General features: G+C 48.3%; 1 protein-coding gene across 1 annotated transcript in view; it reads right to left on the minus strand.

The window, feature by feature from the left end:
• The window catches only part of CACNA1B (calcium voltage-gated channel subunit alpha1 B), a 158,999-nt gene that overhangs the window by 82,413 nt on the left and 63,003 nt on the right, over positions 1–13,583 (minus strand). Inside the window, exons 15-21 of the mRNA XM_029960600.1 lie at positions 11,384–11,480; positions 9,037–9,197; positions 7,780–7,917; positions 6,380–6,581; positions 4,727–4,891; positions 3,556–3,666; positions 3,305–3,388 (exon numbers count right to left, since the gene is read on the minus strand). Of these exons, the coding sequence (XP_029816460.1) occupies positions 3,305–3,388; positions 3,556–3,666; positions 4,727–4,891; positions 6,380–6,581; positions 7,780–7,917; positions 9,037–9,197; positions 11,384–11,480 (958 nt within the window). The remainder of the gene's footprint in view (positions 1–3,304; positions 3,389–3,555; positions 3,667–4,726; positions 4,892–6,379; positions 6,582–7,779; positions 7,918–9,036; positions 9,198–11,383; positions 11,481–13,583) is intronic.

Genomic DNA, 13,583 nt, shown 5'->3' on the forward strand with positions numbered 1-13,583 from the left:
CTCATCCCCAGCCTAAGTTACTGTTCTGCCTTACCTGGGAATATAAAGAGGTTGGGAATACAAAGAAAGGGTGGGCAGAGGCCCTGGGATGAAAGGTTGGAGGCCACACACCAGGGCTGTGCTCTGGGAATGAGGCACCCACCAGTCCCCGCTGTCTGCAAAGACCATGTTCTCATCACTGCTTCAGGCTTTTCAGCCCTTTTCTACATTTTTAATGTATTGTATTAAATTGTGTTTAGGTACAAACAAATTTAACTAATAGTTTAACAGATATTACAGAAATGGTTTAAAATGTAGCTCTGCCAGAATATACCTTACATATATTTTTGCTGTCACTTTGCAGGCAGCAGAAAAGGGTCCTGGCATTGCCAGGCAGGTGTGGGACCCCTTGGGTTACCCCTGCTGTGTTTTGGGTCAGAATCCCCCTAACTGCAGCCTGTCATGGAGCCAACAACATGGCACAGCAGCAGAGTGCTGGATCCTTCTGCCTGTTTTTCCATCCTCAGGACTGGAAAGGGGAGAAACATAAAATCCCAGAATGGTTTATGTTAAAAGGGACCTTAAAGCTCATCTTGTTCCACTCCTACCATGAGCAGGGACAACTCCCACACGGCCCATCCAACCTGGCCTGGAGGCCAGGAAGGCTCGTGGTGGCAGTGGAGACCCTGGTACAGGATCACCTGCACCCCGTGGCACTGGCTGAAGCAGCACAAACTGCTCCATGAGAGGCCTCCTGACAGCTGCCATTATTTGCTGCCACTGTTAATTCTGTCAGAAATGTGATTTTTGGGGCACCACTGGGGTAGCTAAGCAGTGGTGCAGAGACCTGTGCATCAGGGTCACCTTGAAGCAAACTAAGCCTCCTCAGCACGAGGCCTTTGACCCCTCAGCCCGTTGTCCCTGTCTGAGGCTGGGCTGGATGTGGAAAGGGGTGCTGGTGGGGATGGCAGTGCTGCTGCAGCTGGGGCTGGAGAGACCTCAGAGAGGAGCTGGATGAAAGGAGTGTTGAAAAGCAAGTCTAGCAAGAAGGTGGGACAGGGGAATGACCCCTGGGCACTCTCTGTCTGCAGGGAAAAGCCTGTGGGAAGGAGACAGGATGGCTACACAGAATCAGAGAAGCTTTTAAGTTGGAAAAGATCTCTGAGATCATCAAGTCCCCAGCACTGCCAAGGCCACCTCTAAAACATGTCCCCAAGTGCCACACAGCTTTTAAATCCCTCCAGGGATAAGGACTCCACCACTGCCCTGGGCAGCCTGTGCCAGTGCCTGGCCACTCTTCTCATGAAGAAATCGTTCCTAATATCCAACCTAAACCTCCCCTGGTGCAACTTGAGGCTGTTTCCTCTTGTCCTGTCAGGTGGTACTTGGGAGAAGAGACTGATCCCACCTGGCTGCTGCAGAAGGGGAATATTTAGAGAGAGCAGAACTCCAACAGGTCTGCAGACACAGACAGAGGACCAAGAGATCAGGGGTTGGAGTGGTACTGGGCTTTTCTATTAAAGAGATGTTTGTGATCAGCTTCACAGTGCCAGGGGAAGGTGTCAACCTGCATAAGAAAGTCCTCTCTAATGTTTGACTTAAAGGATCTGGCTATTCATAACCCAAAAACCTCTTCTTTTCCACGTGGGAGGAGAATGGAAAGGCATATAGGTGTTTGGGAGCTTGACCCTATTGGAGTTAGACTGGTTTTAGGGCTAATTCACACTCCAAATTGTTGCTGCCTTCGATGCTGGAAACCAGAGAAAGCCCTGTGGAGGGGAGGGGTGATGCCATCAAATCCAGTGATACCTCACAGCCCAACCTGATCAGTCCACAGCCAACTTTCCAGATGCCAGACACCCTCCCTGAGGCCATCCCATGGGAGCTGGAGGGAGAGGCAGTGGCCTGTTAACTGAGCAGGGAATGGGCAACACCACTGGCTGCAAAACAGCTTCACAATGAGGGTTTTAAGAAGCAGCACATGGGCTTGGTGTTGTGAAGGAGACACCTTGCTGAAGGAGAAGACACCAATCTCAGAGAGAGCAGAGGCTCCTCACCCTGTGTGAGCTGCCTGTGCTGCTTCCTCCCAGGAAAAGTGGCCAAAGGAGGGTGGAGGAGAAGTGGCAGTGTCTGTTTTTGGCTCACTCATGAATCTTTGCACAAGTTTTCAAACCACAGCAAAAGTTTGGCAAGAAAACATCCCATGGCAGAGGGAGTGGAAGCATCCAGCACTCAGAGAGGTGGCACCCAGACCTTGGGTTTGTTTTGATTAGTTTAAACCTGGCTGCACTGAAAACAAAAGGTAATTCAAAGCCTAGGAGAGGATTCAGCAGCTGGTAAATGAACACTTGTATGGGGAGTAAAACTTGGGGGTTTGTGTGGTTTTTGGTACAAAGGGGAGGTAAAAATGTGTTTTGTTAGGAGCAGTGATACAGTCTTCACCACCATCTGTAAAGAAGCCTGGGGAGCACAGTTCTTAGCACACACAAAACAGATCTATCAGCAAATCCCAGGAGACTGAGAGAAAAAAAGTTATGGGTAAAGTTCAAATTCATCACATACAGATACAACATGCACTGGGAGAGGAGAGGAGCAGTTTATAAATTGGATAATGTCAAGGTGTCATGGCTGGAGTCAGATATTTGCTGCCCTTCTGGAAAAATCCTTTAGAATTTAATAATTTAATGGCAAGTTGTGTGATCTACTGGGCTCATTAGCAGGGAGACAGCTGTCCCTGTAGGGCTGGCCAGAAATCCTATGGGAAAGTTGTTTGGTTATTAATTTTAATCTGTTTATTTAATTAATTGTTTCTTAATGACCCCACAGAGATTTGTGCACGTGACAGAAACACTCCCCAACCCAGCCTGTGTGGGCTCTCCATTCCCATCACTTCTCACCCTCCCCCTGCCCACAGCCGGGCAGGAGCCCCAGGGGACACGAGGGGAGGTGTGTGCCCTGCAGAGCACCTCACACCATAACACAGCAGAGCCCTTTTGGGCTTTCCCCTCTATTAAATTCAACAGGATTTTTCCATTAATAGGCAAAAAATGGCCCGGGGACAGATTTGCTGAACGAGAAAGAGCTGCTTCCTGGCAGAGGCAGCGGCACTGTCGTTCTCATCAGAGCCTTTCACAAGAGCCTTTGGGGCAGGCAGCTGTGCTCAGCTCCCTGGAAAGAGCAGAGCTGATGGAAAAACAGGCTGCCAGGTCACCCAAGGACATCCCAAATCCCAGAGGCAGCTCCAGGGACTCAGGCTGGTAGGGAGAAGGTGCAATGTCTTTGACAGGGCCCAGCTTTGTTTATGAATGGAGCGAACGGGACTTACCGCGATCTCGGTTACTAAAATATCAGTAATACTTCCCAACACTGTGACAAAATCAAAGACATTCCAGGCATCTCGGAAATAATTCTGCCAAATGAAAACACAAGGGGAGGGATAGAGGGATCCAGGGGTTATTTTCTTCCCTTTTTTTGGTTTTTTTTTTCTTGCTTGTTTTTAAATGCGCGTCACGAAATACGAGCGGAGCGTTCCGTGGAGAGGGGAAGCAGGGGAAGGTGAGGGAGGAAGGCACGTACCAGCACACCAAAGGCAATGATCTTCAGCACACATTCCATCGAAAACATGGATGTAAACACAATATTCAGGCATTTCAGCATTTCTTCATATGCTTCTGGAGCATCATAGAACTAAAGCAGGACGGAAGAAAAGCTGTTACCAGAAGATCATGTACAGAATAAATCCTTTCCCAGCTGACTTGCCCGACTGCAAAACTCCTGCTTGTTTTAGTGTTGGATTTTGAGCTCACTTCTAGTAAGATTTGGGGTTACAAAAAGTTATTTATGTCCCTCCAGAAGGACACTCCTCCCTACATACTGTCCCAGCTGGAGATATCCCCAACACTGGAGCTGCTGGTGGACATCCCCCTGTAAGCACAACATGGGCCAGGAGGGAGGAAGAGCATTTTCAAAACCAGAGGACAAGTGCAGCACTGTGGGTCATTCCAGAGGACCCTAAGAATAAGGTGACCCCATGACTGTGAAGATACTCTAAGATAGGCAAGGGAGAGGAGGGGACATCATCCACAATGTGCCTCCACCCACATCTCCCTCCTGAGCACTGGGGATCACATCCCAGAGTTCTGAGGCTGTTGCAAAATTGAGCCATTTCATAGAATAACAATGGTTTGGGTTGGAAGGGACCTTAAAGTCCATCTCAGTCTGCCCCCTGCCATGGACAGGGACACCTCCCACTAGCCCAGGTTGCTCCAAGCCCTGTCCAACCTGGCCTTGGACACTTCCAGGGATGGGGCAGCCGCAGCTTCTTGGGGAATTCCATCTCAACCCCTCCTCACCTTCAAAGGGAAGAGTTTCTTCCCAATATCCCATCTAAATCTCTTCTCTTTCAGTTGGAATTTCCTTGGCACGACTGGATTTTGAGCAAGACGTGGCCCTGCTCTGCAGCAGGAAGCCCAGGCTGAGCTGGAGCTCAGGACCTGCAGAGCCCAGTTCCCACCCCACTGGAGGGGCTACGAGCCAAACCAACACCGTGCAGGGGAACATTCCCAGGATCCCATCACAGCTGAACCACCTCCCTTGGGAGACCAAAGGAATCCCACCAAGAATCTGAGGAGCGGTGGTTGCTCCTGATGATCTCCCCCAGCTCCCAGGTCAAGAGTCCAAATCCTCTCCCTCCAACACCACAGTCAGCCCCCAAACCCTGCCCAGGATTCAGTAAGATCCCACTGACCTTCATCATGAGGACGATGGTGTTGAGGGCGATCATGACCATGATAAAATACTCGAAGGGAGGGGACACCACGAATTTCCACATCTTGTACTGGAAGGATTGCTTGTTCTGGGGCATGTACCGGGTCAGGGGCTTGGCACTTATGGCAAAGTCTATGCAGGCCCTCTACAAAACAGAAGTGGGGTGAAAAATGATGGAAAAAGGGCTGGGAGTCTCCATCCCTCGGGATATGGTTGGGAGAGCGAGCAGAGAATTCAGAGGGGGGTATTTCTAAGTGACTGTTCCTGTAAAATCCAGCACAGAATCCCCAAATCATGATAAATGTTGCTGGAATATTAAACCCCCAACACCCCTGCAGTCCTAGGAGACCACCTTCCATCAGAGCCCAGCTCCTGGTAGGTCCCAGTCCCTTCCCTAAGTGGTTTTAAATCCACGGGTTCACTTCAGAAAACACTGAATTCCTCCTGATGGGTAACTGTAGAAACAAGGGGATGTTATCTAAAGTGAAGATGTTATCTGTGGGTTTAAAAAGTTATTGTGAAACTCAGGTATGTTTTGACACTTGCACAGCTCAGAACATTTCATGAAATGTAGACTGAGCCCAACCAATGAATTAACCACCAAATAGCTCTGGGTGATCTCTCACAAACCCCCTTTGTTGGTTATTTCTGTTCACGTTATTAGGAATATAAAACTGCATTAAAAATTGGTTTCTACCCACAGCAAGTTTTGATTCTAGAGGATTTTCTCTTAATTTTCCCATTTTCAAAGCCTTATATCACTGCAAAAATACTTTCTGGTCAGTTGAAAAATAACATGGGTGAAGCATCCCTAAATATTCTGCTTTATTTTGGACTTTTTGGTCACATGGACAAACAAGGAACTAATTAATAATTGAATAAAAAAATCATCTCTTTTCATCAAAAATCAGGGTCCAGTTTCAAAATCCATGAAAAGAGATGGTTCTTTGCACAACAGGTCGTTGAGGCTGTGGGACCCCAGACAAAGGATGTTGCAGATGCTGAAAATCTGCTTGGGTTCAGAAGGAAACTGGATACATCCAAGGAAGATACACAGATGCCACTAACTAAATTAAAAACATGTCCAACTCAGGACATTTCCTGAGCTGAAAATGATGGTATTTGCTGGAGATTTCAAGAAAAGCCTCACAGGGTCTTGCCTTGGTCTTACACTCTTCTCAAGGCACCTACTTTTGGGGGAAATCATCTCAGCCAGGCCCAAAGCCAACCTGGGGAGAGGAGCTTTCTCTGGGGAGCCAAAACAGTTGCAGTTTGGTTTCTAAAAGGCCACAGATTTGTCTCCTTTCACACCCACNCCTGGCCTTGGACACTTCCAGGGATCCAGGGGCAGCCACAGCTTCTCTGGGCAACCTGTGCCAGTGCAGGTCCATGTTCTCTTTGCAGCAGAGGTGTGGCCCAAGGGGACACCTGACAGTGGTCACTCGGGGGCTTTCCCTGGCTTTGTTTCTGGGCAAAATCTGACAGGCAGTCGTGTGTTTGGTCTCCACAGCACAAACCCTCAGATAACCACTGCTCTCCACCCCCCCATGGCACAAGAAGGAGGAAGGAGGGGGCTCCCACTGCTGCTCTGAGCCCCCCAGGTGCCAACTGTGCGTTCCGAAGACGGGGGTACCTCGTTTTTCTCGAGGCTGCACTCTGACATCACTTTATCTCCTTGCTCTTGGAAGGTGATGATGATTAAAGCCACAAAGATGTTCACAAAGAAAAAAGGGAAGACAACAAAATACACCACGTAAAAGATGGACATTTCCATCCTGTAGCCAGGGCTGGGACCCTGCTCCTCGTAGGTGGCGTCCACCGAGTGCTTCAACACGCTGCAATCAAGGGCAGAGAGAGGAGAAAAGTCACCAAAAATCACTGTGAAGCACCTCAAAGTCACTCACTGGCCTTCACTCAACATGGAGGGTTTGTCCACATATGCTCAGGTCAAACCTCTTCCCAACTATATGGCTGGGAAGGAGTTTTCCTTGAGGATATTTTGACAGGAAACCCTTCCTGGTTTCACCCCGTGAAAACCAAAGCAATCACTGTGAAGCACCTCATGGTCACTCACTGGCCTTCACTCAACGTGGAGGGTGTCCACATATGCTCAGGTCAAACCCCTTCCCATCTTCATGGCTGGGAAGGCGTTTTCCTTGAGGATATTTTGACAGGAAACCCTTCCTGGTTTCACCCCGTGAAAACCAAAGCAATCACTGTGAAGCACTTCATGGTCACTCACTGGCCTTCACTCAACGTGGAGGGTTGTCCACATATGCTCAGGTCAAACCCCTTCCCATCTTTATGGCTGGGAAGGCGTTTTCCTTGAGGATATTTTTGTAGGAAACCCTTCCTGGTGTCACCATTCTGCAGAATGATGATTTGCTAAGTACAGATCCACTGATCCCCCCTGGCCAAGGGCAGAGGATCCAGGGGGATCTGCCTTCCCTTCTCTGGTCAACAGGGGTGAAGGAAGAGTGGGCAAAGAGAGGTATTGATGATGTCTGAGGAAGGGAACACAGTGAGGGACTGGAAAAGGGAGACTGGTGCTGGTTTATTCTTTATTTCCACAGAATATGCTGAGTTGGAAGGGACCCACAGGGATATTTTATGAAATAGTTGAACGTGGAGGACAGGGAAACCCTGATCACTCCACGTGTCCCAGCAGCAAAGTGTGCCAAAATAAAGTCACATGCTGAGCAGTAAATATCATTTGGGGGCTGTCATACTCTCAGCACAGGTCACAATAGTTTTTCCCCCTCATTTTCTTACATTTCCATGAGCAGCTTTCCACCTGAGAAAGGTGGGCAAGTCCAAAAGCCTGAAGCAAGCACTGAAAACTGCCTGAGAGTCAGGAGAACAGCGAGAAAAACACAGATTCACCCAATGCTGATTCACCCAGTGACCACACAAAGGAAAGAAAAGCTTAGCTGAGAAAAGCCTCTTCTCATTTCCCATTTCCAAGCCCCTCAGAGCTGTGGGAAGGTGCCTTCACCTCCCCAGTCCCTGCCCCAGCCAGCCCCGGGTACTCACGTGGGCCACCCTTCCCCTGTGGACACGGTGAAGAGCGTGAGCAGAGCCCAGAGCACGTTGTCATAGTGGAACTCATATTTTTTCCATTCCCTGGGCTGGGCCTCCACCTCATTCTTTTCATAATCGAGGTACTGACCCCTAAGAAAAAGAGAGATTCAGAGCAAATGAGGGAATTAAACCAAACCAGCCCTTTCTTGGGAGTCACTGAGGAGCATCGAGAAGCCCCAGTGGGTGGCACAGGGATTAAAGACAAAGGGGCAGCCCCCCTAGGCTTGGGACAGAAGTCAAGGCCAATTTCTGAGCCATTTTCAGCCACAGGAACTGGATCTGAGGTCTCAAAATAAAAGAAATTGTAATCAGGGCAATCATTCATTAGGCAAAGCCAGCAATTAACAGCTGGTCCCCAAATCGTGTGACCCCACAGAAAACTGGGCTGCTTGATGGGGAAAGGGCTCTGGTTCCTATTTCAGGGTTGGAACTAAACCCTAAAGGGGTCTTGTTTTAGGGGCCAAGGGACCTGGCATCTGGAGAGCTCCCCTCCAACCTACGCTTCTGTGTAATTTCACTTTCTTTCTATAATATATTTATATCATTCCAAATATATTTACATCATTCCAAGGAAGTGACAGCCCCTGTGACTGCCAGGATCCCACCAGGGACATGCCCTGCATGCACAAGGCAGCAGGAGAGGGATGGGCAGAGCTGGATGGTGCTGAGGATGTGCTTTGGGTGCCAAGAAAAAAGGCAAATGAGGAAGATGCACACTGAGGTAACACACCTTGAGCCTGCTGGAAGGGCAAGACATGACAGGGCTTTTAAGATGTTCAATCCCTTTTCTCACTAATTAGGAGCTCTTTGACTTCCTAAGCTTCTGATTATTTAGTCATTATGTTTTTCCAGTTCCTAGGAGTTCTAAGGATCGAGGCAACAGGCAGAAAGAGGAGTCACACTGTCAAAAACCCTCCAACCCCTCAAACCCCCTGGATTTAAAAACCACCCCTAGACCTCCCTGGGAAGGAAGGTGACTCCCCTGCATCCTTAAGCATTTGGGGAAGCATTTGCTGGATCAGAGCCAGGAATGACACAGCTATTAAAGAAGGAAAAGGAGAATTCACCTCTAGGGTAACTGTGCTGGTGTTGCTCTCACTTAGAGGAGGCTCTTCGTGCTCAGCAGCTGATTCAGCTCTGGGACAACCTGGGGAGCTGCTGCTGGAGGAGGAAAGTTGCTGCCCACCCTGGCCCTGCCCCCAGCTGTACCTGCAGTCCTTCTCCAGCTCCTTGGACTCGTCAGTGCAGTAGAAGAATCTGCCCTTGAAGAGCTGCACGGCAATGACGGCAAAAATGAACATGAAGAGCATGTAAACGATGAGGATGTTGAGGACGTTCTTCAGGGAGTTCACCACACAGTCAAAGACAGCCTGGGAGGGAGGAGAACCAGGTCAAGGGCTTGGGAGAGAGGAAAAGTGGATCCAGCAGCTTGGCATCCATCTGAGCACACTTCATACACTCGTGGAATCACTGGCTTGGGTTGGAAGGGACCTTAAAGATCACCCAGTGCCACCCCCTGCCATGGGCAGGGACACCTTCCACTAGCCCAGGTGGTTCCAAACCCAACCTGGCCTTGAACCCTTCCAGGGATGGGGCAGCCACAACTTCTCTGGGAATTCTATCACAGGGAAGAATTCCTTCCCAATATCCAACCTAAGTCTCATCACCCAACCCACAACCCAGGGGGGGGTTCATGGAAATTGCCCACCAAGGGTTTGACCAAACAATAACTCCAGCTTCCTTTAGCTCCTGCTTTCTTGGCAAGTTTGGCTGTGCCACTGAATTTTCTGGGCTTGCCCATAAAATTTATAAAGACAATCACAGCTTGTTGAGATCAGTATTTGTCCTAAACAAACATTCCCATGGCCAATTATGAAATGAAAATTGTACTTGTGTTTATTTTACTCATGTACTGGATAGGTAAAAACTACCTGAATAACAAGGAAAATATACCAGATACAAACCAAATGCTTTAAATAATATTTTTCTAAAGGACTGTCTCTCAAAATTAAGTGTGACTAACCCAGTCAGCACATGTCACTTCTGAACTCCCTGCAAAGAACTCAAACACATTTATTACTTGGTTATTAGTCCCTGCTGCACTGTTACAAGTAACCTGCAGTTTGATTTTAGTAGGAGAAGTTGGTCCTAATCATAGAAATGGAGTGGTCTTAGTGCCCAAGCTCAGGGTTTGTACAATACTGCTCCTGCTTCTAGGAATGGAAGGGAATAATTCCCAAAGTTACACTCCTGAAGCAACTCAGAAACCCTGAATTAAAACACTGGGAATATCTCTGATCAGCCCATTGATCCTGCTGATTGTTTCTCACGAGACCACATCCAGTAAAAAAAAAGAATTGAAATAATTTTGAATAATTTAATCCTAGAATTGTTTAGGTTGGAGAAGGTCTCTTAAGATCATCGAGCTTCAGCCCCTTGATGTCTTCACAGTGAGAGGCCCAAAATGGACCCAAGTTCACTTAAAAAAACAGATAAACACAACTTCTGCTTCACATAAAGATTTCTGAGTATTTCTTTTGAAATTAGAAAACCACCCTGTTTGAAAATCAGACAGAAATCAACAAAAATCAAGTGTTCAGTGTCCTGCTGGAGGACTGAGCTACTGCTGACTATTTTGGTTTTTACCTCAGAGCTTTGCATTTTAAATTTCTAACCAAATGAAGACCTTTTTCTGCATTGTCCAACATGAATGTTCCTTATCTTTTCAGAGACATTTAGTATGCATAAAATCAGAATTATTTCAGCCTGAATAGTGAGCAAGGATAAAAGCAAACCTATAGAACAGCTGACCCTCATTGTGATGTGAAATCAGGAACTGTCAGACAAAAGCACCCACTGCTCTTCCCCCACATCTCACAGAATATTCAGCAGGTATTCAAGACTTCCCAAACCTCAGAAATTATTGAATTTTGTTAACTCCTTCCTTTCTCTGCTTCCAGGGAGTGGCTGTACCTCAAAGGGTTGGTGAAATGGCGTTGAATGAGTAACCACGGGTCACTACGTTTATTTTAATTTGTAGCTTAGTGTTGGAGAGGTGAAAAGGTACAGCTCTAAAACCCTGCACTATGGATTATTTACCAGAAAGATGAACAGATTAAAACTCCTCACAGAGCAATGACATTTCTCTTTTGACAGCCCGTGGAAAATCTTGCAATATTCACATTAAACTCTCCAGGGAAAGCCAAACATTCCAACCCCCATTTTCTCCTGTATCATTTCTAAGAGCATCCCACTTGTGAGCTGTAAATTAATTTACTTGAGGGTGGGGGGTTTTTTTTTAATTTCTTTTCTTTTTTTAGGAGTTTTATTTTCACGTGGGTCCACAACAATTCATCACATGGCCCACGATGTTTGCAACAGAAACAAAGTGTTTGACATTTGCTAAACATCTGCACAGCTATTTTTACCCATCTGGCAAAGGGATTAATTGCAACAAAATCAAAGGAGCAGAAATAACTTGGGTTGGGTCCATAGGCTTCTACTCAGATCACTCACAAAGCTCCAGAGAAGGAAAAATTGGGGGTTGTTTTCTAACCTTTAGCTTTGGCAGCCTCTTGATGGTTTTCAGAGGCCTGAGGACCCGCAGGACTCGCAGGGACTTGATGGTGTTGATGTCCTTGCCTTTGGTTCCTCTGCAAGGGAGAAAAGGCACAAGAACGACAATAATTTGGTCCTCAGGTCACCAACCCGGGTATTTGTAGGTTCCCAGTGTGGTTTTGGTGGTGGAACTGCTTTGCTTTGGGGTGTTTGTTACAGGTTTGGGGTCCGTCCTCACCGTGGCCGCAGACGAGCCCCACCTGAGCCGTGTCCTGGGCAGGACGTGGGCCTGGCACTGCTCCCCACTGGAGCCTCCTCTCCCTTCCCAGCTACTCACCGAGCATCCCCCAGGATCTGGGGCCCTTCCTGCCCCGACTCCACACCCAGGCAACAGTTCCTGCTCCAGCCCCAGGAGAAGGGACAAAGTCACACTCGGCTCTCCTTCCTCCCGAGGGAGTGAGGCAGGAGGAGGTCTCTCCATGCACTTCTCCAGCAGGAACATTGTGCCTGGACAAGCAGTGACCAGAGGGAACAGGAGCCTTCCAGGTGAGGGACAGAGCCTCGTCCTTGAGTGTCTCTTGGAAGACATGCTACCAAACCCATGCAGGAACATGTAATATTGCAGCATATTACATGCCTGGAGCAGTGCTGGGGCAGCTTCCCACTTAGGCATGCAAGGGGCTGTAAGTCACAGCCTGGGTTTGGGTTTGGTTAAAACTGAGTGCAAGGCTTGAGAAGGTTCCCCTTGTTAACATCAAGAGGTTTTTTAGGGGAAGGACAGAGTTCCTTTCCTCGTGCACTTCCGAAAATAAATAAATAAGAAAAGACACAGTGATACCTTCTTCCAACCCAACAGCAAAACAATGACATTCCCCTTCGGTTCATATGAAGTGAAAAATGGGATGAAAGTCTGTCACAGGGTTTTATTCATGAGTGTGGGTTTGGGTCTGAGACTGCACTGAGGTAACACAGGTGTGAATGAGGAACACGTGGAGCAGATGCTGGAACACCTATTCTATGCTCTCCCAGTTGGCTCCTTCTCCAAGAGGAAGGAAATAAAGGCACAAGTGACCCCAGAGACCCACAGGAGGTTTGTGAGGGCCTGCAGAGCTTCCCCCACCCTCTGGCCCCCAGCCCTCCACACTGTGCTCAGGGAGAAGCACTCAGAGTGCAGGAAACCACCCCATTTCGTGGCTGACTGACCTTGCTCAGCCCTGCAAAGTGTCTTTTTGCAATCAATCCACTGCCAGAAGGCTTAGAACTCACTGCTGACACTGGAACTCAACCCTAAACTGGACTGGAATCTACAACCCATCTCATCTCTCTCTTCTCTTCAATAACCAGGCCCTGCAGTTGTCCTGGAACACAATAAGATACAGGAATGTTTGGAGGGCTCTGGGTTGTATCCCAGTGATATCTACATTGAACACAAATTGCCTTTCCAAAGGATTTAATATAGGGGGAGAGGGTGAACAGGATGGAGAGGTGCCATCTCTCCCTCTCTCATCTTTCAGGGCTGCTTTAGGGCCATTCTGATCCATCCCAGGTGGATCCTGACTGCTGGCACGGCTGTAAATCCAGGTGATGGAGCTGATACTCAGGACTGATTTAATGCCACAAAATACCCATTAGATAATTAAAAGAAATAGTATTTGATTCTCATTAGAAACCCTTTAATCTGTTCTAGATGAAGCAGGCACTGCCAACAGAGCTTTTCCTGGCTTTCTTGTCAGGTTTTGGCACAGCTGAAGGTCTGGCCCATGCTTGGCTTGGCATATTTGCTTTCAACTCCCCCAACTCCCAGCCAGTACCATCCCTGCTGTGGTCACTGTGTCACCACAGCTCACCTGGAGCTCACCTGCTCCAAGGGGGCTTTGTCTGAGCCCTGGCTGCAAAATCATTTGTTCATCCTCTCAAGGAGGGCATTCAGTGGCAGGAGGGAAGTAGAAAGGGAAATGGGTTGTAGGGAAGGAGATCCCAAAGGAGATCCCACCTGGCCTGGCCAGCCTGTTCCCAGGGCTGATGGTCCCCCCATCCCCTTGGCTGCCCCTGCTGCTCCCTCCACCCTCTCCCCTCTGGAAGGCCAAGCAAATCCCTTACACTGCTCCACATTTCCCAGGATTTCCCTCCCTGAGGGAGGTGGGAGCTGAGGAAAGCAGAGAAGAGTGAAAGTGAGACAGTTAAAGGCCATGTTGGGG

The sequence above is a fragment of the Manacus vitellinus genome, unplaced genomic scaffold (genome assembly GCF_001715985.3).
Source record: "Manacus vitellinus isolate BGI_N305 unplaced genomic scaffold, ASM171598v3 scaffold_27_pilon, whole genome shotgun sequence".
In the NCBI taxonomy this organism is placed as follows: domain Eukaryota; kingdom Metazoa; phylum Chordata; class Aves; order Passeriformes; family Pipridae; genus Manacus; species Manacus vitellinus.